Source organism: Oncorhynchus kisutch, linkage group LG7, assembly GCF_002021735.2.
Source record: "Oncorhynchus kisutch isolate 150728-3 linkage group LG7, Okis_V2, whole genome shotgun sequence".
Classification (NCBI taxonomy): Eukaryota; Metazoa; Chordata; class Actinopteri; order Salmoniformes; family Salmonidae; genus Oncorhynchus; species Oncorhynchus kisutch.
Genome location: NC_034180.2, coordinates 47339120 through 47366831, shown reverse-complemented (window position 1 = coordinate 47366831; position 27712 = coordinate 47339120). Strand labels below are relative to the sequence as shown.

Below are 27712 nucleotides of genomic sequence, written 5' to 3'. Positions count from 1 at the left end.
AAAGTTTACACCATGGCTTCAATACTTTATTTATTCAAACACAGCCCGATGTTACAAAATATTAAGTGCCGCATGTCATTCAGAGACAGTCGTTCTTTAACAATGGTCAGTATTAAACTTTCCAAATTGCTTCAGGAAAAAGATTATAAATACAAAATAAATTCTGTACAGTTACAAAAAAATAATACTCAATTTAAACAAAAAACTAAATTGTTGTATTCAAATTGTCTAAAAAAATATACACCTTTCTCACTCTTTCACACACACACACACACACACAAAATATTCAAGTTTGTTAGGACAGGACAATTGACTTAAACCCACATTGTGGGAAGAGGCAGAAAATGCACCAAAATACAATTCACACACACAAAAAAAAAAGGGTCCTCAAATGTGTCCAAATCCTTTAAACTCCTAGACTAGTGTTCATTAGAGCACACAATGGAAAACGTTTTAAAACACTTTGCAATGGGAAACAACAATCAGTGTTAGTTCCTCCGCATTTCAGTACGTTTTGTTCCGTTTTGTGCCGAATGAACACAACTCAGTCTAAAGAGACCCAACTTTGACCTTGGGGTACCATTCTAGCTCTTTTCTCCGAGGTTTAAACTACCACACATGTGGGGCTAAGCCTTCATTAACTAAAGAAAACAGAGAAAATATATAACGTCCTCTTTGTTCCCTCGTGTGGGTTTGACAACACACAAACCACTATTGAATCAAAGACTTCATCTAGTTTCAGAAGAAGGGGGGATATGACGATTGCCCTCTATTTAATCTTAATGACTGACTAAATCAAAACACACATTAAAAACCAGATGTTGTCGTATATTATTACCCTTACTGGATAATTTCCTTGGAAATATATATATATATATATATATATATATTCAATACTACAAAGTACTTCAATACTACAAAGTCTCTTAACATTTACATTATTCTTTTTTTAAACACTATCAAATGCATCTTAATAGAGAAGCTTCAGGATGTGAAATCTAGCTGCCGATTCGCAAGCAAAGCACGATACTGTAGTCCGTCACATATAGAATAGAATAGGGACATATAGAATAGGGATTGGGTAGATAATATCCGTCACTAAAAAAGACCCAGGAAGCATCCCGAATAGCACGTTATTGCCTATGGACCTCTGGTCAAAAACATTTGGGATGCGACGACCTGTGTCTTTGGCTATGGGTCCAGAACAGCTTCTAACTAACCTCTACGATGTGATGTGGACACATCCTGCCACAGGACACAGAATTTTACACTCCCTGACCGTCCAGAAAGCTTGAGGCTGGAGGCAATGACCAGGTCCCCAATATAAACAAATGCCTTGGGTATACCCAACAACTACATTACCCATACTCCTACACCTTGTTGAAACACCATATTATGTTAGCACCAGAGACTCCCATGTTTGGTACCTGGGTCTTGTTCAACAGGGCACAACGTTTTGCAACGGACAAAGAAAATCTACATTCTTATTGGACACGTTCAGGTAGTGCCTCCCTGTTTTTACTCCGAGTTCTATACATTTTCTTCCTTATGAACATGACCCTGGTTTAGCTTCACATACAATGATTCAACCCTGTAAAGCTGGCGAGTTTAAGCTGACAATACAATGTTGCCCCCTAGTGGCCAAAGAGTGGTACTATAAACATTTTGTCTGGAAAATACATTCCTGAGTTAATATAACACCCCCTACCCAAAATGCCCAAGTTGTTTTTTGCTCATCAGATATGCATACAAAATGTGCTGTGTCTATATTTTTACACAGCACACATTACAATTTAAATGTGACGGATACGAACTGTCCGCTATACAAAGACACAAAACAAAAACGTTGAGAGCTTTATAAACTGGACACACACAAACACACACACCAGTGTCAATCCAGGCCCTACTCTGAATTCCAAACCACAAAGGTATAAAAATATATGTACAATTGACACAAAGAGACCCATTTTTTTCTGACAAATCATTAACGTGGAATAGACATGGCTAAAGCAAAGAGTTGATGGCTTCATAGTGTAACATTTCCTCCCTACCCCATACCCCTACAGAGGACACTACTCCTTCATGAATAGGGCCTGGAGTTTTCCCTGACCACTTATATCCTATAACAACTGGGGCCTGGAGGTTTTCCTGGTCATGTCAATTACTATTTGTATTCATTCTATTTAGTGATTCTGTTTGTATGGTCACAACTAAGCTATAACTAGATGAACAAGTTTCTCTAGGTCACGCGATGTGGGAAGAACTCCTAGCCCTATTCGTGCAGATAGTCTACCCTCTCCCATCCCTCCTCTCCTTCCCTCTCTTCCTGAATCCCAAATCAACTGCTAGACCCTAAACCATAAACACCCTCGACAGGGTTGCCAGTGCCACTTTACACCTATCCAACCCTCTCAGATCTACTCAAGTGATTAGAATGTAGGGCTTGACTTAGGATTCAAAGTCTCTCTACGTCTCTCAGCTTCGCAGCAGGTCTCCCAGATCGTAGGTGTCGAAGAAGTCGGACACGCCCTCGCTGTCCTCCAGCCCCCATAGGTAGTCGTCGTGGTCGAGGGCCGGTGAGAAGCTGACGAATGGGGCGTTGGGGTCAGGGGTAAACCCGGGTCCCGAGAGCTGGTCCTCTGTCATCTGGAGCATGCTGGGGGGAAGGCCCAGGAGACCTTCTACGTCAAGGAGGGTAGTGCTGCTGCTGGTGGAGGAGATGGGGACCACCGGTGTTGGTCTGGAGAGTTCAGCTAGGAGAGAGAGAACGAGAGAACGAGAGAGAGAAGAGAACGAGAGAGAAAGAGAGGAGAGAGAGAGACAGAGAGAGAGAAAAGAGAGAGAGGAGAGACAGAGAGAGAGAGGAACAGAGAGAGAGAGACAGAGAGAGAGATTAGGTCAGTAAACCACATAATGTGGACCTCAGCTGTATCAATCACAAGTCCCCCAGTTCAGCTTACCCTCCATGGGCTCCTGCTTGACTTCCTGTTTAATGGCGGTGTACTGTGGTGGTGCCATGGCTGGGGAGGTGGTGGCAGTGTGACCCAGGGGGTGATGAGAGCACTCTTTCCTGGGGGTGGTGGTGCTCTTGACGGGGCTGGCATCCTCCAGGCCCTCCTCGGGACAGAGGTACACCTCGATGGGGCCGTTCTTACTCTTCAGGTAGATCTGTTGGGAGCCCTGAGGGTATGGGACAACGGGAAACTCATGTTAAAACAATGTTGTTACTCATTTAATCACAGTAGGAAAGCAACGTAATGTAAAGTGTTGCCTGCAACTGCATTATATACAGTGAGGCCAACATATGTGAAAATACTTTTAGTTAAAGTCATGATAAAAACATTACAGAGGCTAGTACATTCACAGACTGAATCCACAAATAGACGTGCAACAAATAGTGCAGTAATGCAGTAACTGCAAAAAATGGGTCCTTCCTCAAGACAAGACGTGGGCCGTAATGTAAGTAGTTGTACGAGAGGAAACCACATGAAACGGTTTGGTAAGAATGTTAGACACATCCTCCTACACCAGGGGTTCCCAAACTCGATCCTCGACCCCCCCCCCAAGCTTTGATGATATGAATCAGCTGTGTAATGTCAGGGCAAAACGCTGACCTAAACCATACGGCCTTTATTTAGACCAAGTAAATCACTGAGAACAAATGATCTTCTTACGATAACAACCTGAAACTATATATCAATCCAGTATAATGTGTCAGGAACTACGTCAGTCTGATTTGTAATACTTTTTTTTAAATCTCTTAAACGAAAGCAGAAATAGGCTAGCCGATCTGCTCCGGTGTTAACGACACGTTAACAGCCAGCTCCGTGTATCTATGACCGTTGACCACTCACCCCTGAGGACTCTGGGACCTCCAGCTTGGTTTCTGACGGGGCCTTGACAGCGATGACCGTCTGGTCCTGCAGACGGGCTATCGACCTGATGTCCTGGTAGGTAACGTAGCCTAGCCGCTGGTTGTCTCTGTGTTCGGTCAGCTCCTTGATCTGGGCACTACTGGACGTGATCAGGTCATCCAAGGCCTTCTCAGCCCTCTCCAGCTCACCCAGCTCCCGCCGCAGGGCACGTGACTTCTCCCCGCTGCTGGCCGAGCCCTCGAACACACCGCCCACCCTGGCAGGCAACGGACACATATTTTACATGATCAGCCACCTGGAGTTGCTAGATAATGTACGTGTTTGAGATGGCCTACATTGCAGTCGGATATGTTACTGATTCTGTGCTTTGCTCAAACTACTGATTGACTCAAACACGCTGAATAGGATCTGTTCGTCACAGTACAGATTATGGTCAGGTATGGTTTGAACCTATTACCATATTGTTAACCCCCCCAAAATACGCCCAGGAGTAGGGGCGTGATTTTGGAATTAGACCCAGCGATGAGAAGCTACTTGTTCTAAGGATACTTTGCTAAGTGTACTTGTCCACTTCTCCTTAGTGTGCTACTCACAACCATTGGATGTTGTTCTTGGACTTCTTGCGGATCAGCTGCACGCCCTCCAGCACGTTGGTGATGTCATAGATGCGTCTCTTCTGCACCTCGAGGACCTCGGTGGCCCAGTTGAGGTCCAGCACGCCATCAGGTGACTCGCTCAGCAGGCCAACAAACTTCTTGGTCAGCAAACCAAGCGAGGTGTCGTAGCGCGTCCGCTCACCAGGAGACTTGGGCGCTGAGGGTCATAGGTCATAGAAGTGAGACGTGTTAGGGAATACAGCAGGGCAATTATGATATGCCTATATATTTTTTTACATCTAGGTACAGTATAGGTCAAAAGTTTGGACACACCTACTCAATCAAATGTTGTTATTTATTTTTTACTATTTTCTACATCCATCCATCTGCCCATCCATCCATCCATCCATCAACCTTTCCCAGTCAACATCCCCATATACAGATATGATCGTACATGTGTATTACAGTACCAGTCAAAAGTTTAGACACATCTACTCATTCAAATGATCTTTATTTGTACTATTTTCTACATTGTAGAATAATAGTGAAGACATCAAAACTATGAAATAACAGTTATGGAATCATTTAGTAACCAAAAAGGTGTTAAACAAATCAAAATATATTTTATATTTGAGATTTTTCAAAGTAGCCACCCTTTGCCTTGATGGTAACTGTTTTGGTTGCTACATGATTCCATATGTATTATTTCATATTTCATAGTTTTGATGGATGGGTGGATGGATGGGTGGATTGATGGGTGGATGGATGGGTGGATGGATGGATGGATTGATGGATGGATGGGTGGATTAATGGATGGATTGATGGGCAGATGGGCGGATGGATGGATTGATGGGCGGATGGATGGATTGATGTGTGGATTGATGGGCGGATGGATGGATGGATTGATGTTGTGTCGCTTTATGCAAACCATCCCTTATTTGAGAATGAAGAAACGTTAAAGTAGGAGGCAGGGCTTATGAAGAAACATTAAAGTAGGGGGCAGGGCTTATGAAGAAACATTAAAGTAGGAGGCAGGGCTTATGAAGAAACATTAAAGTAGGGGGCAGGGCTTATGAAGAAACATTAAAGTAGGAGGCAGGGCTTATGAAGAAACATTAAAGTAGGGGGCAGGGCTTATGAAGAAACATTAAAGTAGGAGGCAGGGCTTATGAAGAAACATTAAAGTAGGGGCCATTGCTTTTTCTCATTGATGCAGATACTTACTTTTGGGACTTGGATGACTGGCTGCGGCTGTGCTCCCCTTCCCTTTAGGGGTCCTGAAGTCAGGGAGGTAGAGCGGGTCCTCCAGGTCCAGCTTTCTCTTGGCCTATGGGGGGGGGGGGTAAAGGAGAGGGACAAAGGGGTTAAAGACAGCTTGAGACAGAGTATGTGTCCCAATAATATCATTTCTCCTGCAGTGTACACTCGTTCACTACTTCCCACACATTTCAAATCCTTGTATGACGCAGGCATAGGCTAGAGAGTTTTCTTAAACCAATCATTTCCTTTCAAAGAAAAGTGAACAAGAGCAGGGACAAAGACCCTCACATTGTCAAAAACTTCTAAATGCCCTCACATTGTCAGACTTCTAAATACCCTCACATTGTCAGACTTCTAAAGACCCTCACACATTGTCAGACTTCTAAATGCCCTCACATTGTCAGACTTCTAAAGACCCTCACATTGTCAGACTTCTAAATACCCTCACATTGTCAGACCTCTAAAGACCCTCACATTGTCAGACTTCTAAATGCCCTCACATTGTCAGACCTCTAAAGACCCTCACATTGTCAGACTTCTAAATGCCCTCACATTGTCAGACTTCTAAATGCCCTCACATTGTCAGACCTCTAAAGACCCTCACATTGTCAGACTTCTAAATGCCCTCACATTGTCAGACTTCTAAAGACCCTCACATTGTCAGACTTCTAAATACCCTCACATTGTCAGACCTCTAAAGACCCTCACATTGTCAGACTTCTAAATGCCCTCACATTGTCAGACCTCTAAAGACCCTCACATTGTCAGACTTCTAAATGCCCTCACATTGTCAGACTTCTAAATGCCCTCACATTGTCAGACCTCTAAAGACCCTCACATTGTCAGACTTCTAAATGCCCTCACATTGTCAGACTTCTAAATGCCCTCACATTGTCAGACTTCTAAAGACCCTCACATTGTCAGACTTCTAAATACCCTCACATTGTCAGACCTCTAAAGACCCTCACATTGTCAGACTTCTAAATGCCCTCACATTGTCAGACTTCTAAAGACCCTCACATTGTCTGACTTCTAAATACCCTCACATTGTCAGACCTCTAAAGACCCTCACATTGTCAGACTTCTAAATGCCCTCACATTGTCAGACCTCTAAAGACCCTCACATTGTCAGACTTCTAAATGCCCTCACATTGTCAGACTTCTAAATGCCCTCACATTGTCAGACCTCTAAAGACCCTCACATTGTCAGACTTCTAAATGCCCTCACATTGTCAGACCTCTAAAGACCCTCACATTGTCAGACTTCTAAATGCCCTCACATTGTCAGACTTCTAAATGCCCTCACATTGTCAGACCTCTAAAAACCCTCACATTGTCAGACTTCTAAATGCCCTCACATTGTCAGACTTCTAAATACCCTCACATTGTCAGACCTCTAAAGACCCTCACATTGTCAGACTTCTAAATGCCCTCACATTGTCAGACTTCTAAATGCCCTCACATTGTCAGACCTCTAAAGACCCTCACATTGTCAGACTTCTAAATGCCCTCACATTGTCAGACTTCTAAATGCGTCCACATTGTCAGACTTCTAAATGCCCTCACATTGTCAGACCTCTAAAGACCCTCACATTGTCAGACTTCTAAATGCCCTCACATTGTCAGACTTCTAAATGCCCTCACATTGTCAGACTTCTAAATGCCCTCACATTGTCAGACTTCTAAAGACCCTCACATTGTCAGACTTCTAAATGCCCTCACATTGTCAGACTTCTAAATGCCCTCACATTGTCAGACTTCTAAAGACCCTCACATTGTCAGACCTCTAAATGCCCTCACATTGTCAGACTTCTAAATGCGTCCACATTGTCAGACTTCTAAATGCCCTCACATTGTCAGACTTCTAAATGCGTCCACATTGTCAGACTTCTAAATGCCCTCACATTGTCAGACTTCTAAATGCCCTCACATTGTCAGACTTCTAAATGCCCTCACATTGTCAGACTTCTAAATGCCCTCACATTGTCAGACCTCTAAATGCGTCCACATTGTCAGACTTCTAAATGCGTCCACATTGTCAGACTTCTAAATGCCCTCACATTGTCAGACCTCTAAATGCGTCCACATTGTCAGACTTCTAAATGCGTCCACATTGTCAGACTTCTAAATGCCCTCACATTGTCAGACTTCTAAATGCCCTCACATTGTCAGACTTCTAAATGCCCTCACATTGTCAGACTTCTAAATGCGTCCACATTGTCAGACTTCTAAATGCCCTCACATTGTCAGACTTCTAAATGCCCTCACATTGTCAGACTTCTAAATGCCCTCACATTGTCAGACCTCTAAATGCGTCCACATTGTCAGACTTCTAAATGCGTCCACATTGTCAGACTTCTAAATGCCCTCACATTGTCAGACCTCTAAATGCGTCCACATTGTCAGACTTCTAAATGCGTCCACATTGTCAGACTTCTAAATGCCCTCACATTGTCAGACTTCTAAATGCGTCCACATTGTCAGACTTCTAAATGCCCTCACATTGTCAGACCTCTAAATGCGTCCACATTGTCAGACTTCTAAATGCGTCCACATTGTCAGACTTCTAAATGCCCTCACATTGTCAGACCTCTAAATGCGTCCACATTGTCAGACTTCTAAATGCGTCCACATTGTCAGACTTCTAAATGCCCTCACATTGTCAGACTTCTAAATGCGTCCACATTGTCAGACTTCTAAATGCCCTCACATTGTCAGACTTCTAAATGCGTCCACATTGTCAGACTTCTAAATGCCCTCACATTGTCAGACCTCTAAATGCGTCCACATTGTCAGACTTCTAAATGCGTCCACATTGTCAGACTTCTAAATGCCCTCACATTGTCAGACCTCTAAATGCGTCCACATTGTCAGACTTCTAAATGCGTCCACATTGTCAGACTTCTAAATGCCCTCACATTGTCAGACTTCTAAATGCGTCCACATTGTCAGACCTCTAAATGCGTCCACATTGTCAGACTTCTAAATGCGTCCACATTGTCAGACTTCTAAATGCGTCCACATTGTCAGACCTCTAAATGCGTCCACATTGTCAGACCTCTAAATGCATCCACATTGTCAGACCTCTAAATGCGTCCACATTGTCAGACCTCTAAATGCGTCCACATTGTCAGACTTCTAAATGCGTCCACATTGTCAGACTTCTAAATGCGTCCACATTGTCAGACTTCTAAATGCGTCCACATTGTCAGACTTCTAAATGCGTCCACATTGTCAGACTTCTAAATGCGTCCACATTGTCAGACTTCTAAATGCGTCCACATTGTCAGACCTCTAAATGCGTCCACATTGTCAGACCTCTAAATGCGTCCACATTGTCAGACCTCTAAATGCGTCCACATTGTCAGACCTCTAAATGCGTCCACATTGTCAGACCTCTAAATGCGTCCACATTGTCAGACCTCTAAATGCGTCCACATTGTCAGACTTCTAAATGCGTCCACATTGTCAGACTTCTAAATGCGTCCACATTGTCAGACTTCTAAATGCGTCCACATTGTCAGACTTCTAAATGCGTCCACATTGTCAGACTTCTAAATGCGTCCACATTGTCAGACTTCTAAATGCGTCCACATTGTCAGACTTCTAAATGCGTCCACATTGTCAGACTTCTAAATGCGTCCACATTGTCAGACTTCTAAATGCGTCCACATTGTCAGACCTCTAAATGCGTCCACATTGTCAGACCTCTAAATGCGTCCACATTGTCAGACCTCTAAATGCGTCCACATTGTCAGACCTCTAAATGCGTCCACATTGTCAGACCTCTAAATGCGTCCACATTGTCAGACCTCTAAATGCGTCCACATTGTCAGACTTCTAAATGCGTCCACATTGTCAGACTTCTAAATGCGTCCACATTGTCAGACTTCTAAATGCCCTCACATTGTCAGACCTCTAAATGCGTCCACATTGTCAGACTTCTAAATGCGTCCACATTGTCAGACTTCTAAATGCCCTCACATTGTCAGACTTCTAAATGCGTCCACATTGTCAGACTTCTAAATGCCCTCACATTGTCAGACCTCTAAATGCGTCCACATTGTCAGACTTCTAAATGCGTCCACATTGTCAGACTTCTAAATGCCCTCACATTGTCAGACCTCTAAATGCGTCCACATTGTCAGACTTCTAAATGCCCTCACATTGTCAGACTTCTAAATGCGTCCACATTGTCAGACTTCTAAATGCCCTCACATTGTCAGACTTCTAAATGCGTCCACATTGTCAGACCTCTAAATGCGTCCACATTGTCAGACTTCTAAATGCGTCCACATTGTCAGACTTCTAAATGCGTCCACATTGTCAGACCTCTAAATGCGTCCACATTGTCAGACCTCTAAATGCATCCACATTGTCAGACCTCTAAATGCGTCCACATTGTCAGACCTCTAAATGCGTCCACATTGTCAGACCTCTAAATGCGTCCACATTGTCAGACTTCTAAATGCGTCCACATTGTCAGACTTCTAAATGCGTCCACATTGTCAGACTTCTAAATGCGTCCACATTGTCAGACTTCTAAATGCGTCCACATTGTCAGACTTCTAAATGCGTCCACATTGTCAGACTTCTAAATGCGTCCACATTGTCAGACTTCTAAATGCGTCCACATTGTCAGACTTCTAAATGCGTCCACATTGTCAGACTTCTAAATGCGTCCACATTGTCAGACTTCTAAATGCGTCCACATTGTCAGACTTCTAAATGCGTCCACATTGTCAGACTTCTAAATGCGTCCACATTGTCAGACTTCTAAATGCGTCCACATTGTCAGACCTCTAAATGCGTCCACATTGTCAGACCTCTAAATGCGTCCACATTGTCAGACCTCTAAATGCGTCCACATTGTCAGACCTCTAAATGCGTCCACATTGTCAGACCTCTAAATGCGTCCACATTGTCAGACCTCTAAATGCGTCCACATTGTCAGACCTCTAAATGCGTCCACATTGTCAGACTTCTAAATGCGTCCACATTGTCAGACTTCTAAATGCGTCCACATTGTCAGACTTCTAAATGCGTCCACATTGTCAGACTTCTAAATGCGTCCACATTGTCAGACTTCTAAATGCGTCCACATTGTCAGACTTCTAAATGCGTCCACATTGTCAGACCTCTAAATGCGTCCACATTGTCAGACCTCTAAATGCGTCCACATTGTCAGACTTCTAAATGCGTCCACATTGTCAGACTTCTAAATGCGTCCACATTGTCAGACCTCTAAATGCGTCCACATTGTCAGACCTCTAAATGCGTCCACATTGTCAGACCTCTAAATGCGTCCACATTGTCAGACCTCTAAATGCGTCCACATTGTCAGACCTCTAAATGCGTCCACATTGTCAGACCTCTAAATGCGTCCACATTGTCAGACTTCTAAATGCGTCCACATTGTCAGGCCTCTAAATGCGTCCACATTGTCAGACCTCTAAATGCGTCCACATTGTCAGACTTCTAAATGCGTCCACATTGTCAGACTTCTAAATGCGTCCACATTGTCAGACTTCTAAATGCGTCCACATTGTCAGACCTCTAAATGCGTCCACATTGTCAGACCTCTAAATGCGTCCACATTGTCAGACTTCTAAATGCGTCCACATTGTCAGACCTCTAAATGCGTCCACATTGTCAGACCTCTAAATGCGTCCACATTGTCAGACCTCTAAATGCGTCCACATTGTCAGACCTCTAAATGCGTCCACATTGTCAGACTTCTAAATGCGTCCACATTGTCAGACTTCTAAATGCGTCCACATTGTCAGACTTCTAAATGCCCTCACATTGTCAGACCTCTAAATGCGTCCACATTGTCAGACTTCTAAATGCGTCCACATTGTCAGACTTCTAAATGCCCTCACATTGTCAGACTTCTAAATGCGTCCACATTGTCAGACTTCTAAATGCCCTCACATTGTCAGACCTCTAAATGCGTCCACATTGTCAGACTTCTAAATGCGTCCACATTGTCAGACTTCTAAATGCGTCCACATTGTCAGACTTCTAAATGCCCTCACATTGTCAGACCTCTAAATGCGTCCACATTGTCAGACTTCTAAATGCGTCCACATTGTCAGACTTCTAAATGCCCTCACATTGTCAGACTTCTAAATGCGTCCACATTGTCAGACTTCTAAATGCCCTCACATTGTCAGACTTCTAAATGCGTCCACATTGTCAGACCTCTAAATGCGTCCACATTGTCAGACTTCTAAATGCGTCCGCATTGTCAGACTTCTAAATGCGTCCACATTGTCAGACCTCTAAATGCGTCCACATTGTCAGACCTCTAAATGCATCCACATTGTCAGACCTCTAAATGCGTCCACATTGTCAGACCTCTAAATGCGTCCACATTGTCAGACCTCTAAATGCGTCCACATTGTCAGACTTCTAAATGCGTCCACATTGTCAGACTTCTAAATGCGTCCACATTGTCAGACTTCTAAATGCGTCCACATTGTCAGACTTCTAAATGCGTCCACATTGTCAGACTTCTAAATGCGTCCACATTGTCAGACTTCTAAATGCGTCCACATTGTCAGACTTCTAAATGCGTCCACATTGTCAGACTTCTAAATGCGTCCACATTGTCAGACTTCTAAATGCGTCCACATTGTCAGACTTCTAAATGCATCCACATTGTCAGACTTCTAAATGCGTCCACATTGTCAGACCTCTAAATGCGTCCACATTGTCAGACCTCTAAATGCGTCCACATTGTCAGACCTCTAAATGCGTCCACATTGTCAGACCTCTAAATGCGTCCACATTGTCAGACCTCTAAATGCGTCCACATTGTCAGACCTCTAAATGCGTCCACATTGTCAGACTTCTAAATGCGTCCACATTGTCAGACTTCTAAATGCGTCCACATTGTCAGACTTCTAAATGCGTCCACATTGTCAGACTTCTAAATGCGTCCACATTGTCAGACTTCTAAATGCGTCCACATTGTCAGACCTCTAAATGCGTCCACATTGTCAGACCTCTAAATGCGTCCACATTGTCAGACTTCTAAATGCGTCCACATTGTCAGACTTCTAAATGCGTCCACATTGTCAGACCTCTAAATGCGTCCACATTGTCAGACCTCTAAATGCGTCCACATTGTCAGACCTCTAAATGCGTCCACATTGTCAGACCTCTAAATGCGTCCACATTGTCAGACCTCTAAATGCGTCCAAATTGTCAGACCTCTAAATGCGTCCACATTGTCAGACTTCTAAATGCGTCCACATTGTCAGACCTCTAAATGCGTCCACATTGTCAGACCTCTAAATGCGTCCACATTGTCAGACCTCTAAATGCGTCCACATTGTCAGACTTCTAAATGCGTCCACATTGTCAGACTTCTAAATGCCCTCACATTGTCAGACTTCTAAATGCGTCCACATTGTCAGACCTCTAAATGCGTCCACATTGTCAGACCTCTAAATGCGTCCACATTGTCAGACTTCTAAATGCGTCCACATTGTCAGACCACTAAATGCGTCCACATTGTCAGACCTCTAAATGCGTCCACATTGTCAGACCTCTAAATGCGTCCACATTGTCAGACTTCTAAATGCGTCCACATTGTCAGACTTCTAAATGCGTCCACATTGTCAGACCTCTAAATGCGTCCACATTGTCAGACTTCTAAATGCGTCCACATTGTCAGACCTCTAAATGCGTCCACATTGTCAGACCTCTAAATGCGTCCACATTGTCAGACCTCTAAATGCGTCCACATTGTCAGACCTCTAAATGCGTCCACATTGTCAGACCTTTAAATGCGTCCACATTGTCAGACCTCTAAATGCGTCCACATTGTCAGACCTCTAAATGCGTCCACATTGTCAGACCTCTAAATGCGTCCACATTGTCAGACTTCTAAATGCGTCCACATTGTCAGACCTCTAAATGCGTCCACATTGTCAGACCTCTAAATGCGTCCACATTGTCAGACCTCTAAATGCGTCCACATTGTCAGACTTCTAAATGCGTCCACATTGTCAGACCTCTAAATGCGTCCACATTGTCAGACCTCTAAATGCGTCCACATTGTCAGACTTCTAAATGCGTCCACATTGTCAGACCTCTAAATGCGTCCACATTGTCAGACCTCTAAATGCGTCCACATTGTCAGACCTCTAAATGCGTCCACATTGTCAGACCTCTAAATGCGTCCACATTGTCAGACCTCTAAATGCGTCCACATTGTCAGACCTCTAAATGCGTCCACATTGTCAGACCTCTAAATGCGTCCACATTGTCAGACCTCTAAATGCGTCCACATTGTCAGACCTCTAAATGCGTCCACATTGTCAGACCTCTAAATGCGTCCACATTGTCAGACCTCTAAATGCGTCCACATTGTCAGACCTCTAAATGCGTCCACATTGTCAGACCTCTAAATGCGTCCACATTGTCAGACTTCTAAATGCGTCCACATTGTCATACCTCTAAATGCGTCCACATTGTCAGACCTCTAAATGCGTCCACATTGTCAGACCTCTAAATGCGTCCACATTGTCAGACCTCTAAATGCGTCCACATTGTCAGACCTCTAAATGCGTCCACATTGTCAGACTTCTAAATGCGTCCACATTGTCAGACCTCTAAATGCGTCCACATTGTCAGACCTCTAAATGCGTCCACATTGTCAGACCTCTAAATGCGTCCACATTGTCAGACCTCTAAATGCGTCCACATTGTCAGACCTCTAAATGCGTCCACATTGTCAGACCTCTAAATGCGTCCACATTGTCAGACCTCTAAATGCGTCCACATTGTCAGACCTCTAAATGCGTCCACATTGTCAGACCTCGAAATGCGTCCACATTGTCAGACCTCTAAATGCGTCCACATTGTCAGACCTCTAAATGCGTCCACATTGTCAGACCTCTAAATGCGTCCACATTGTCAGACCTCTAAATGCGTCCACATTGTCAGACTTCTAAATGCGTCCACATTGTCAGACCTCTAAATGCGTCCACATTGTCAGACCTCTAAATGCGTCCACATTGTCAGACCTCTAAATGCGTCCACATTGTCAGACTTCTAAATGCGTCCACATTGTCAGACCTCTAAATGCGTCCACATTGTCAGACCTCTAAATGCGTCCACATTGTCAGACCTCTAAATGCGTCCACATTGTCAGACCTCTAAATGCGTCCACATTGTCAGACCTCTAAATGCGTCCACATTGTCAGACCTCTAAATGCGTCCACATTGTCAGACCTCTAAATGCGTCCACATTGTCAGACCTCTAAATGCGTCCACATTGTCAGACCTCTAAATGCGTCCACATTGTCAGACTTCTAAATGCGTCCACATTGTCAGACCTCTAAATGCGTCCACATTGTCAGACCTCTAAATGCGTCCACATTGTCAGACCTCTAAATGCGTCCACATTGTCAGACCTCTAAATGCGTCCACATTGTCAGACCTCTAAATGTGTCCACATTGTCAGACTTCTAAATGCATCCACATTGTCAGACTTCTAAATGCGTCCACATTGTCAGACCTCTAAATGCGTCCACATTGTCAGACCTCTAAATGCGTCCACATTGTCAGACCTCTAAATGCGTCCACATTGTCAGACCTCTAAATGCGTCCACATTGTCAGACCTCTAAATGCGTCCACATTGTCAGACTTCTAAATGCGTCCACATTGTCAGACTTCTAAATGCGTCCACATTGTCAGACCTCTAAATGCGTCCACATTGTCAGACCTCTAAATGCGTCCACATGCTTCCCATCCAAAACAGTTTGGAACAGGTTGTGAATATATTACAACTGTTCGGGCTGTTCGGGCTGTTCGGGCAAACAAAACATTTTCTAGAGGGAAACCGAAGTCGGCAGCCGAGGTCTACGCCCCCTCGTCGGAGATTGGTCAACAGTAGGGATTTTTCAATTATGTAAATGCCTGTTGTCATTCAACGACAGGCGACTCGTCCTCATGCACATTTTTTTCACTTGAGAAATACTGCACCAAACATCCTAGTCAGATGCAAAATTACCTCACTAAGATCTCCTCTGCAAAAATGTCAAAGTTAATGACAGATTTCTTGAAGTAGCTTTTTTAAGGAAGTGTATACTGGCTACGGTGTCTCAAAATGGACAAAAAGTACTATTGCTGCTTTTTCCCCCCTCATTTTTCAAGCGAAGGTCTTTTAAGACAGTATGCAGCACACTTGGTCTAGGAGCCAGCAGAACTAACGCATGCTGACGCCTTCAGGGAGGTAGTGTGTGTGTGTGTGTGGGGAGCACTGCCCGACAAACACCAGGAAATCCCTGGACTCACTCAACTCACCAACCCCATCCCCCCACTTCCTCCTCCTTTCACCCATGACCGCATCACTCCTTCTTTAGCCCTCTTCTTTCTCCAGTAAACACACAGGCAGCCTGACCAATACACACACACACACACACACACACTTACTAGGAGGTCCACTGCTACCACACACACGGTTATTTTTTTTAATTCACCTTTATTTAACCAGGTAAGCTAGTTGAGAACAAGCTCTCATTTACAACTGTAACCTGGCCAAGATAAAGCAAAGCAGTGCTACACAAAAAACAACAGAGTTACACATGGAATAAACAAACGTACAGTCAATAACACAATAGGAAAAAAATGAAAGTCTATATACAGTGTGTGAAAACGGTGTGAGGAGGTAAGGCAATAAATAGGCCATAGTAGCAGAGTAATTACAATTTAGCAAATTAACACTGTTATGATAAATAGCAGATGATGATGTGCAAGTAGTGATACTGGTGTGCAAAAGAGCAGAAAAGTAGATAAAAACAATATGGGGATGAGGTAGGTAGATTGGATGGGCTATTTACAGATGGACTATGTACAGCAGCAGCGATCGGTTAGCTGCTCAGATAGCTGATGTTTAAAGTTAGTGAGGGAAATATAAGTCTCCAACTTCAGTGATTTTTGCTATTCGTTCCAGTCATGGGTATGGACACACACACACTGCTGTGGACACACACACACTGCTATGGACACACACACACTGCTATGGACACACACACACTGCTATGGACACACGCACACTGCTATGGACACACACACACTGCTATGGACACACACACTGCTATGGACACACACACACTGCTATGGACACACACACACTGCTATGGACACACACACACTGCTATGGACACACACACTGCTATGGACACACACACACTGCTATGGACACACACACTGCTATGGACACACACACACTGCTATGCACACACACACACTGCTATGGACACACACACACTGTTATGGACACACACACACTGCTATGGACACACACACACTGCTATGGACACACACACTGCTATGGACACACACACACTGCTATGGACACACACACACTGCTATGGACACACACACACTGCTATGGACACACACACACTGCTATGGACACACACACACTGCTATGAAAACACACACACTGCTATGGACACACACACTGCTATGGACACACACACACTGCTATGGACACACACACTGTTATGGACACACACACACTGCTATGGACACACACACTGCTATGGACACACACACACAGTTATGGACACACACACACTGCTATGGACACACACACTGCTATGGACACACACACACTGTTATGGACACACACACACTGCTATGGACACACACACACTGCTATGGACACACACACACTGCTATGGACACACACACTGCTATGGACACACACACACTGCTATGGACACACACACACTGTTATGGACACACACACACTGCTATGGACACACACACACTGCTATGGACACACACACTGCTATGGACACACACACACTGCTATGGACACACACACACTGCTATGGACACACACACACTGCTATGGACACACACACTGCTATGGACACACACACACTGCTATGGACACACACACACTGCTATGAAAACACACACACTGCTATGGACACACACACACTGCTATGGACACACACACACACACTGTTATGGACACACACTTGGTTATGGACACACTCGGTTATGGACACACACATATCCAATTTGACAACACATTTATTAATCACAACCAGACCTGTACAGTGCACCATTGTCCCCAAACTGCATGAAGCCCCTCGACCAACACACACCACCTCTTAAATTAAATTTAAAAAAGAATACCTACACACTCCTGACTGAACTAGCTAACGAGGCATAGGATTTCATCCAGATGGTCATGCTATATGTAATTAGTAACTGCTGCTTGGAGGCACATACACACCTCCCCCAAACCCTCTTTATCCCTCTCCCATTTTCTCAATCTCTCCCCACTTCATCTTCTACCCCTCTCACAGATTGGGGCGGCAGGGTAGCCTAATGGTTAGAGCGTTGGACTAGAAGGACGGAAGGTTGCAAGTTCAAACCCCCGAGCTGACAAGGTACTAATCTGTCGTTCTGCCCCTGAACAGCAGGTTAACCCACTGTTCCTAGGCCGTCATTGAAAATAAGAATTTATTCTTAACTGACTTGCCTGGTTAAACACAACACCATATTGCATCAATGATGTGCTCCATCACCCCCAACACACAACACCCCCATATTGCATCAATGATGTGCTCCAACACCCCCATAATGCGCACACGTGCACACACACACAAGTTCACGTTGGGAGCACTAACTCCGACCTACTACATAGTCTATTTACTGTCCTTGTCACCTCCTTGACAACCAATAACTGTGTTTTAGTTACAGCAACTTGGTAGTGAAGCAAACATTTGTAGTCTACCAGTGCTACTTATGGTAACAATACATTTGTAGTCTACCAGTGCTACTTATGGTAACAATACATTTGTAGTCTACCAGTTCTACTTATGGTAACAATACATTTGTAGTCTACCAGTTCTACTTATGCTAACAATACATTTGTAGTCTACCAGTTCTACTTATGGTAACAATACATTTGTAGTCTACCAGTGCTACTTATGCTAACAATACATTTGTAATTATATCGGCTAATGTCTGTTTTGTGGAGTGGTTTGCTCCTTTCCAAATTGTTCAACCTGCATTAAGGTATGACTTCTCATTTTGACCGATCTAGAGGAAGGAAATAGATAAAGAGGCTCTGCCCAGAGGGGGAATTGAGGAAAGATGGCAACTATCACGCTGTTAAAGGCCCAGTGCACTCAAAAACTAGATTTCCTATGTTTTATACATATTTTCACACCATGTGTCACACCCTGACCATAGTTTGCTTTGTATGTTTCTATGTTTTGGTTGGTCAGGGTGTGATCTGAGTGGGCATTCTATGTTGGATGTCTTGTTTGTCTATTTCTATGTCTGGCCTGATATGGTTCTCAATCAGAGGCAGGTGTTAGTCATTGTCTCTGATTGGGAACCATATTTAGGTAGCCTGGGTTTCACTGTGTGTTTGTGGGTGATTGTTCCTGTCTCTGTGTTTTGCACCAGATAGGACTGTTTTAGGTTTTCGTACGTTTGTTGTTTTGTTAGTTTATTCATGTACAGTTTCTTTATTAAAGTACAATGAATAACAACCACGCTGCATTTTGGTCCGCCTCTACTTCACCTAAAGAAAACCGTTACACCATGAGGTTGGAATAATGCTGTCAAATTGTGAAAATTATGATAATGCTTTTTTAGTGTAAGAGCTGTTGGAAAAAAACACCTAAAATTTCAGCCTGTTTTGTTGGGATGGAGTTTTGGCCTGCTTTTTGGGTAAATTAGTTAATAGACCAATAAGAAAGAGTTCCAAACATCTCTGCCAATAACAGCTAGTTTTCAGTTTTCCCCTTTCCACTCAGACCACTCCCAGACAGTCCTATCAAAATTCTGGTTTGAGAAATGGCTCTTTGCTAAGAAGCCATTTTTGACCATTTGTTATTGAAAACAATGACCGTAAGGTACTTAATATTCATATTAAGATAATAATGGCTGCATTGGACCTCACGGATTAAAATGTGATCACTTTCAAATCTAGTCTAAATGTAGTTGTCAAATACAGAAACTACAAACGTGATTACATGACGTGTGGTGGTTAAAATGGCAGCCGTGTGTTGTTGTTGGGCTCTGTGGTCCTCCTCCTTTAACATTTTACCTCAGTTTTGCCCAGCAACTTTGCGAAGTCACAGCTGAGGCCTGTGAGTTTGTGTTTGTAGTGAGGTTTTGGATGGAGAGTCAGTGCTTTGCAGTGAAAACACAAGGCCTTATGTGACATCTAACATACAATGGGGGGAAGAAGAAGAAGCAAAAATCACTCAACCACCAAATACTAACAACACAGTCAAGTACAGAGCTACAGAACAGAATGAGACACACACACTAACAGTAGCTAAAAGAATGTTGAGCTCAAACACAGTGAGTTAACAGCAAACTACGCAATTGTCAACACATTAGCAAGCCATTGCCAGGGAATTTAAATACACAGAGTCCCTCCTTCACAATCCCTTCTTTATCTACATGACACAGTAAGTTATAGTGTTTCAACCCACATTCATTATTGCCCTACAGCGACTAGGCTACACCCTAAATATGCACAAGTTCAGCTGTCCTTCCACCCACCCATGACCCAACCCTCCTCTTCAACTCCCGCCATTTTACCAGATATGACTGGAAGTTTTTCAGAGACATTTCACAAAATATGGGTCACATGAAGCAAAGGCTTTCAACAGTCTTGCTAGCTAGGCTAGCTACAGTCGTTCTCTTCAAACACCAGGGTTGTATTCATTAGTCAACAAAGAGAAGGAAACTGACTACTATCAATACTACTACTACTATCACTACTACTACTACTACTACTATCACCATCACTACTACTACTACCATCACTACTACTACCATCACTACTACTACTATCACCATCACCACAACTACTACTACTACTATCACCATCACTACTACTACTATCACCATCACTACTACTACTATCACCATCACTACTACTACCACCATCACTACAACTACTACTACTATCACCATCACTACTACTACTATCACCATCACTACTACTACTATCACCATCACTAGTATTACTATCACCATCACTACTACTACTATCACCATCACCACAACTACTACTACTACTATCACCATCACTACTACTACTATCACCATCACTACTACTACTACCATCACTACTACTACCACCATCACTACAACTACTACTACTATCACCATCACTACTACTATTATGACCATCACTACTACTACTATCACCATCACTAGTATTACTATCACCATCACTACTACTACTATCACCATCACTACTACTACCACCATTACTACTACTACTACTATAACTATCACCATCACTACAACTACTATCACCATCACTACAACTACTATCACCATCACTACAACTACTGCTACTACCACCATCACTACTACTACTACTACTATCACCATCACTACTACTACTACTACTACTATCACCATCACTACTACTATCACCATCACTAATACTACTACTACCATCACTACTACTACTATTGCCATCACTACTACTACTACTACTACTACTACTACTACTACTACTATCATCATCACTACTACTACTACAACTATCTACTACTATCCTCATCACTGCTACTACTACTATCACCATTAGTACTATCTACTACTATCACCATCACTACTACTACTACTACCACCATCACTACTACTACTACTACCACCATCACTACTACTACTGCTACTATCACCATTAGTACTATCTACTACTACCACCATCACTACTACTACTACTACTACCACCATCACTGCTACTACTAATACCCCCATCACTACTACAACTACTACTATCTACTACTATCACCATCACTACTTCTACTACAACCATCACTACTACTACCACCATCACTACTACTACTACTATCACCATCATTACTACTACTACTATCACCACTACTACTACTACTACTATCACCATCATTACTACTACTACTATCACCACTACTACTACAACTACTACTATCACCATCACCACTACTACTACTACTACTACTATCCCCAGCACTACTACTACTATCAGCATCACTACTACTACTATCAGCATCACTATTACTACTACTACTACTACTACAACTATTTACTATCACCATCACTACTACTACTACTATCACCATTAGTACTACTACTACTGACACCATCACTACTACTACTACTATCACCATCACTACTACTACTATCACCATTACTACTACTACTATCACCATCACTACTACTACTACTACTACCACTACCACCATCACTACTACTACTATCACCATCACTACTACTACTACTACTACTACTGTCAACATCACCACTACTGCAAAACAATATTTTGGTTTCCATTGTGAAGCTTTTGCTACGCGTTTCCCTAATGAATATGACCCAGTTGAATTACGTAGAGCCAGTCTTCCCAGGTAGGGACAAGTCTCAATATGTCTGACAAAAACATCCATTCAAAACCTAGCATATTCCGATCTACACAACACTACAGCCATGGGACTGGGAGTCGGAGGCACAACAACAATGAAAAGGTTGAAATGCATTGCTGATGTCATTGTCACGGTGCCGATGGGACAGGGGGAATATATTTGGCGTGTTGTTGAGAGGACAGGAAGAAGGAAATGTCTCGTTCACAGCAGCGCTGCCCAAAGTGTTTACGAGTAGCAGGGCAGGAGGATGTTCTGCTCCAACACTTCATCTGACACTCAGTGAGCACCAGACATTGAAAATACGTATTTTCAACCAAAAATATATATTTTCAAAGGTTTTAGCTCATAGGCCTATGACTCTGCAGTTTCCAGGGCAAATATAACCTCTCTGAACACTGTGCTTTCCAGACAATATAAGGAACTTATTTGCCTGCCAAAGGCCTATTTGCCTGGACACATACACACCCTAAATGCTGTGTGTGTTAATCAGCAACATGTCATTATCTCTCTCAAGACTACTACTACTACCCATTACTACTACTACTACTACCACCATTACTACTACTACTACTACTACCATCAGCATTACTACTACTACCATCACCATTACTACTACTACTACCCATTACTACTACTACTACTACCACCATTACTACTACTACTACTACTACCACCATTACTACTACTACTACTACTACCATCAGCATTACTACTATCACCATTACTACTACTACTACCATCAGCATTACTACTACTACTATCACCATTACTACTACTACTACTACCATCACCATTACTACTACTACTACCACCATTACTACTACTACTACTACTACTACCACCATTACTACTACTACTACTACCATCACCATTACTACTACTACTATCACCATTACTACTACTACTGCTACTACCCATTACTACTACTACTACCACAATTACTACTACTACTACTACTGCTACCACCATTACTACTACTACTACCATCACCATTACTACTACTACTACCACCATTACTACTACTACTACTACTACTACCACCATTACTACTACTACTACTACTACCATCACCATTACTACTACTACTATCACCATTACTACTACTACTGCTACTACCCATTACTACTACTACTACTACCACATTACTACTACTACTACTGCTACTACTATCACCATTACTACTACCACCATTACTACTACTACTATGACTATTACTACTATCACCATTACTACTACCACCACCATCACTACTACTATCACCATTACTACTACCACTACTACTATCACCATTACTACTACCACTACTACAATCACCATTACTACTACCACCATCACTACTACTACACTCACCATTACTACTACCACCATCACTACTACTACTACTATCCCCATTATTACTACTACTACTACTATCACCATCACTACTACTACCATTACTACTACTACTACTATCACCATCACTACTACTACTATCACCATCACTACTACTATCGCCATCACTACAACTACTACTACTACCACCATTACTACTACTACTACTACCACCATTACTACTAATACTATCAACATCACTACTACTACTACTACCATTACTACTACTACTACTATCACCATCACTACTACTACCACCATTACTACTACTATCACCATCACTACTACTACTACTACTACTACTATCACCATTACTACTATTACTACTACTACTAATACTCCTACTATCACCATTACTACTACTACTATCACCATTACTACTACTGCTACCACCATTACTACTACTATCACCATCACTACTACTATCACCATTACTACTACTACTATCACTACTACCACTACTACTATCACTACTACTACTACCACCATTACTACTACTACCACCATTACTACTACTACTACTATCACCATTACTACTACTACTACAATCACCATTACTACTACTAGAATCACCATTACTACTAATTACTATTACCATTACTACTACGTGTGTGTGCGCGTGGATGTGTTTCAGAAGTCCCCACAAGAATAGTAAACAAACAAAGATTTGACAAAATGGGGACATTTTGTTGTTCCCCACAAGGTCAAATGCTATTTCTAGGTTTGGGTTAGGATCTATGGTTAGGTTTTTGTGTTAAGGTCAGGGTTAGGGTAAGAGTACGGGTTTGGTTTAGGGGTTAGGGAAAATAGGATTTTGAATGGGACTGAATTGTGTGTCCCAGCAAGGTTAGCTGTACAAGACTGTGTGAGTGTGTGTGACTTCAAGGCTTCCTCTCTTGAACATAAAAAATGATGTCAACTCCCAAGAAAAGTAAATGGTTGTCCAGCTGTGAGGTAAGGTAGGCAGGAACAATTCAGACAAGGTGACGTTATGGTTTGGTTAGTCAAGGTGAGGTTATGGCTTGGTTATTGACAGCTGGGGGCTATACGTAAACAAGGTGTTAAGCTAGATAGCATTTTGGCCAAATTACTGGTATTGCTTGGATGGGCATTAGTAAATATGTTCCCCGTCCAGGTGGAGCATTTTCTAAATTTATTTAACAATAAATTGACATTTAGAATGAGACATCTCCATCTCCAAATAGGGGTGAAATTAGCAACAGGCATTGTTAAATTCAGTGATACCCTCAGCCCTGGCAAACCCCCCACTGATGCCCCCGCCCCAAACCCTCTCAACACCCCCAACCCTCTGTGTTTAATACAGCTGGGCTGCGGGAGAAATGTCACCGACTCCAGCTCGTTTCTCAAGCTGGGCAAAAAAATGACAACTCCTTTCAATGACACGAAGTGCACACTGCTTCGGTGACGTTGTCTGATCCTTGTCCAAAACGTTTTAAATGTCAAGCACTGCACAACTCCTATAAATATATGCATGCCATTAGAACTTGGAAATATTTTGCCCATATAATATGACACATTGTTAGTAACGTTAATTATCAAGTGGATGGCGAACTGTTATGTCGATTCGTGGTCGTTGCATCATCCTTTGTTTATGAAGTCTTACCGGGAGACGGCCGGAGGATGATCTGATGGGTTTAGCTTCGGGTCCATGGGGGGTTGCATACAGGCAGTTCGCCCTTTGTTCGGCCGCTGTCGTGTTGCATATTTGGGTAAAGTATCCAGCCGGTACCGAGTTCATCGGTGGACTCGGTAACCCGGTGCTGAAGAACTCGGTCTTCACTCCGGACAAAACTTTATTCTGCGAACACGACAGTCCCCCTACAGCACCTCGACTAGACGCAGGAGAAACGCCTTTGGGCATCCGCATCATTTTCGTAAATTAAAAAATAACGACTGTTTAAAATAAATATGTTTAGCCAGCAAAGCACGACGATTCCAGTAATCTGTATTCAGGACAGTGAATGAGAGGAGTTGAGGTCTTTCCGATACGAACTGGAAACGTTATTTCTCAATTTGTAGCTAGCTTGATAAAAGTCCCAAAAAGTTCATAAAAAGGTTATTTACTTAATAATGTTCAAAATTCACAAGTGAAATATGCACCAGAGGTATCCTTTGCTTGAATATTTTCAATGAAACGAATATTGTAGCTTTGCAACCGATATTATCCTTTGTCCATTAGAGGAAACGTAAACTTTGCCTAATTATTTTGATAGTAAATAAATAAACAACAAGTAGTCCCGATATTTGCAAGTATAGTATGAGCAAACTTTTATGTTTACGTCTTGAGATGCTGATTCCTCCAGAAAAGACAAAGACAATTTTCAGGAGGGGAGATATTGCTACTATCGGGTTCACTGTCCAGCTAAAAAGCTTAATTTTATATAAAAGGGACTTGGAGCTCGAAAGAACTGCTTTTTTAGCGCCAAATTACGTCCCGCGAAATTTGGATCTCCCGCGGTTAGAGCTCGTCTTTGATTGGTCCAGAGCACATTGCGATTGTTACATTCCGTATATATTATGTGCATCTAGCATAAAACAGTTGGCGCGGGGCGTGCCCAGCCTTAAAGGAACAGCGTGTCCCTTCGTGGTAATTTTGAAGGCAAAGTTACCAATTTCGAAACTTAAATTTGAACAATAACATGTTTTTATAAGCAGCATGATATCATGAGCACAAAAACACGTCTAGATATGATTTTATTTCCACTATAGGGTAGAGCACAATCCTTTAAGCCTAGTTAACCATCGTGCTTAGACCCCCACTACTCTCATATGTCATTGTCAGAAACTAATTAGAATCAAACCAGCTTTTTAAACAGGGTATTTCAAATCCTCAATCCAACAATCACAAAGTGAAGTTGAATGCGAATCTGATGTGCAAAATAAGTTTAATCGGATGACATACGCAGCTCACAAAGAGAGATAGAACCATTCCTAGAAAACCTACCCCCCCCCCCCCCCCCCCCACCCCCATCCCTCATTGATTGGCCTGCACAATCTTCCAAATATGACACAAATGCCCCTGTACATTTCACATGAAGTCCTATTGGTAGGCTGGTTCTAGATCTGGTGGTGCTGTTTTACCAACTCCTGTATCTATTGTCACGACAACAGCAATAGTATTTTGCCATACAGCACTAGGATTAGGTCCGGTGCCTTCCATCTACTGTACAGTCAAGATGGCCACAATAAAACAATACAGTGAGCAACATGAGCCCTGAGCTCTGGCCTTGGAGATGTGGTGATGTGTATGTTTAGCTTATTACGTATACATTCGCCTTAGGTCTCTCTTTATGTAGTGTTGTGTTGTCTCTCTTGTCGTGATGTGTCTTTTGTCCTATATTTTAATTTAATTTTTTTCTAATCCCAGGCCCCCATACCCGAAGGAGGCCTTTTTTCCTTTTGGTAGGCCATCATTGTAAATAATAATTTGTTCTTTTAACTGACTTGCCTAGTTAAATAAAGGTTAAAAAATAAACATTCAGCTTGCTGCAGTTGGCAGACACCCTGCAGTGGCTTTCCCATGCATGTGGCGAGACTAGAAGCCATAGGCTATATGATCAACTGGAGCAGAACCACCATTATTCAAGATAAGAAGACAAAAACAACACTTGTCCTTTTCCTACCAGCCACCGACACGCTGATAACATCTTTATTGAGGGAAAATGTACTTTACTACAACTATGATGCGGTTGTCTCATCTAGCTGTCTTACTGTAATATGAATACACTAACTGTAAGTCGTTCTGGATAAGAGTGTCTGCTCAATTACTATAATATAATGTAAATGTAACAATTATATTATACACATCTGTAGGTCTTGGTGTATGTGTTGTATTGAAATGTTACCCAGGGAGAGATGTTTTGGTGTGTGTGTGTGTGTGTGTGTGTTTGTATTTGTGTGTTTGTGTGTGTGTGTGTGTTTGTGTGTGTGTTTGTGTGTGTGTGTGTGTGTGTGTGTGTGTGTGTTTGTGTGTGTGTGTGTGTGTGTGTGTGTGTGTGTGTGTGTGTGTGTGTTTGTGTGTGTGTTTGTGTGTGTGTGTGTGTGGGTGTGTTTGTGTGTGTGTGTGAGAGATTTAGTCAGCAAACATAGTTGTTTGCTCAGTGAAGGTCTGTTTTAATCTGTTTCTGTGGTTGCACCTATTTGCTTTTGCCCTATCACGCTTGC

The 27712-nt window shown here is 42.7% G+C and overlaps 1 protein-coding gene across 1 annotated transcript; it reads right to left on the bottom strand.

Annotated features, from left to right (window-relative positions):
- LOC109893810 (transcription factor E2F2) lies at positions 1–25931 on the bottom strand. Its single transcript, XM_031829198.1, has 6 exons — positions 25152–25931; positions 5696–5798; positions 4469–4688; positions 3855–4131; positions 2961–3180; positions 1–2753 (listed from the first exon to the last, which is right to left on the bottom strand). The coding sequence occupies exons 1-6, from the start codon at positions 25416–25418 to the stop codon at positions 2476–2478; spliced, it is 1365 nt and encodes a 454-aa protein (XP_031685058.1). The 5' UTR covers positions 25419–25931; the 3' UTR covers positions 1–2475.
- Between the last annotated feature and the right edge of the window lie 1781 nt (positions 25932–27712).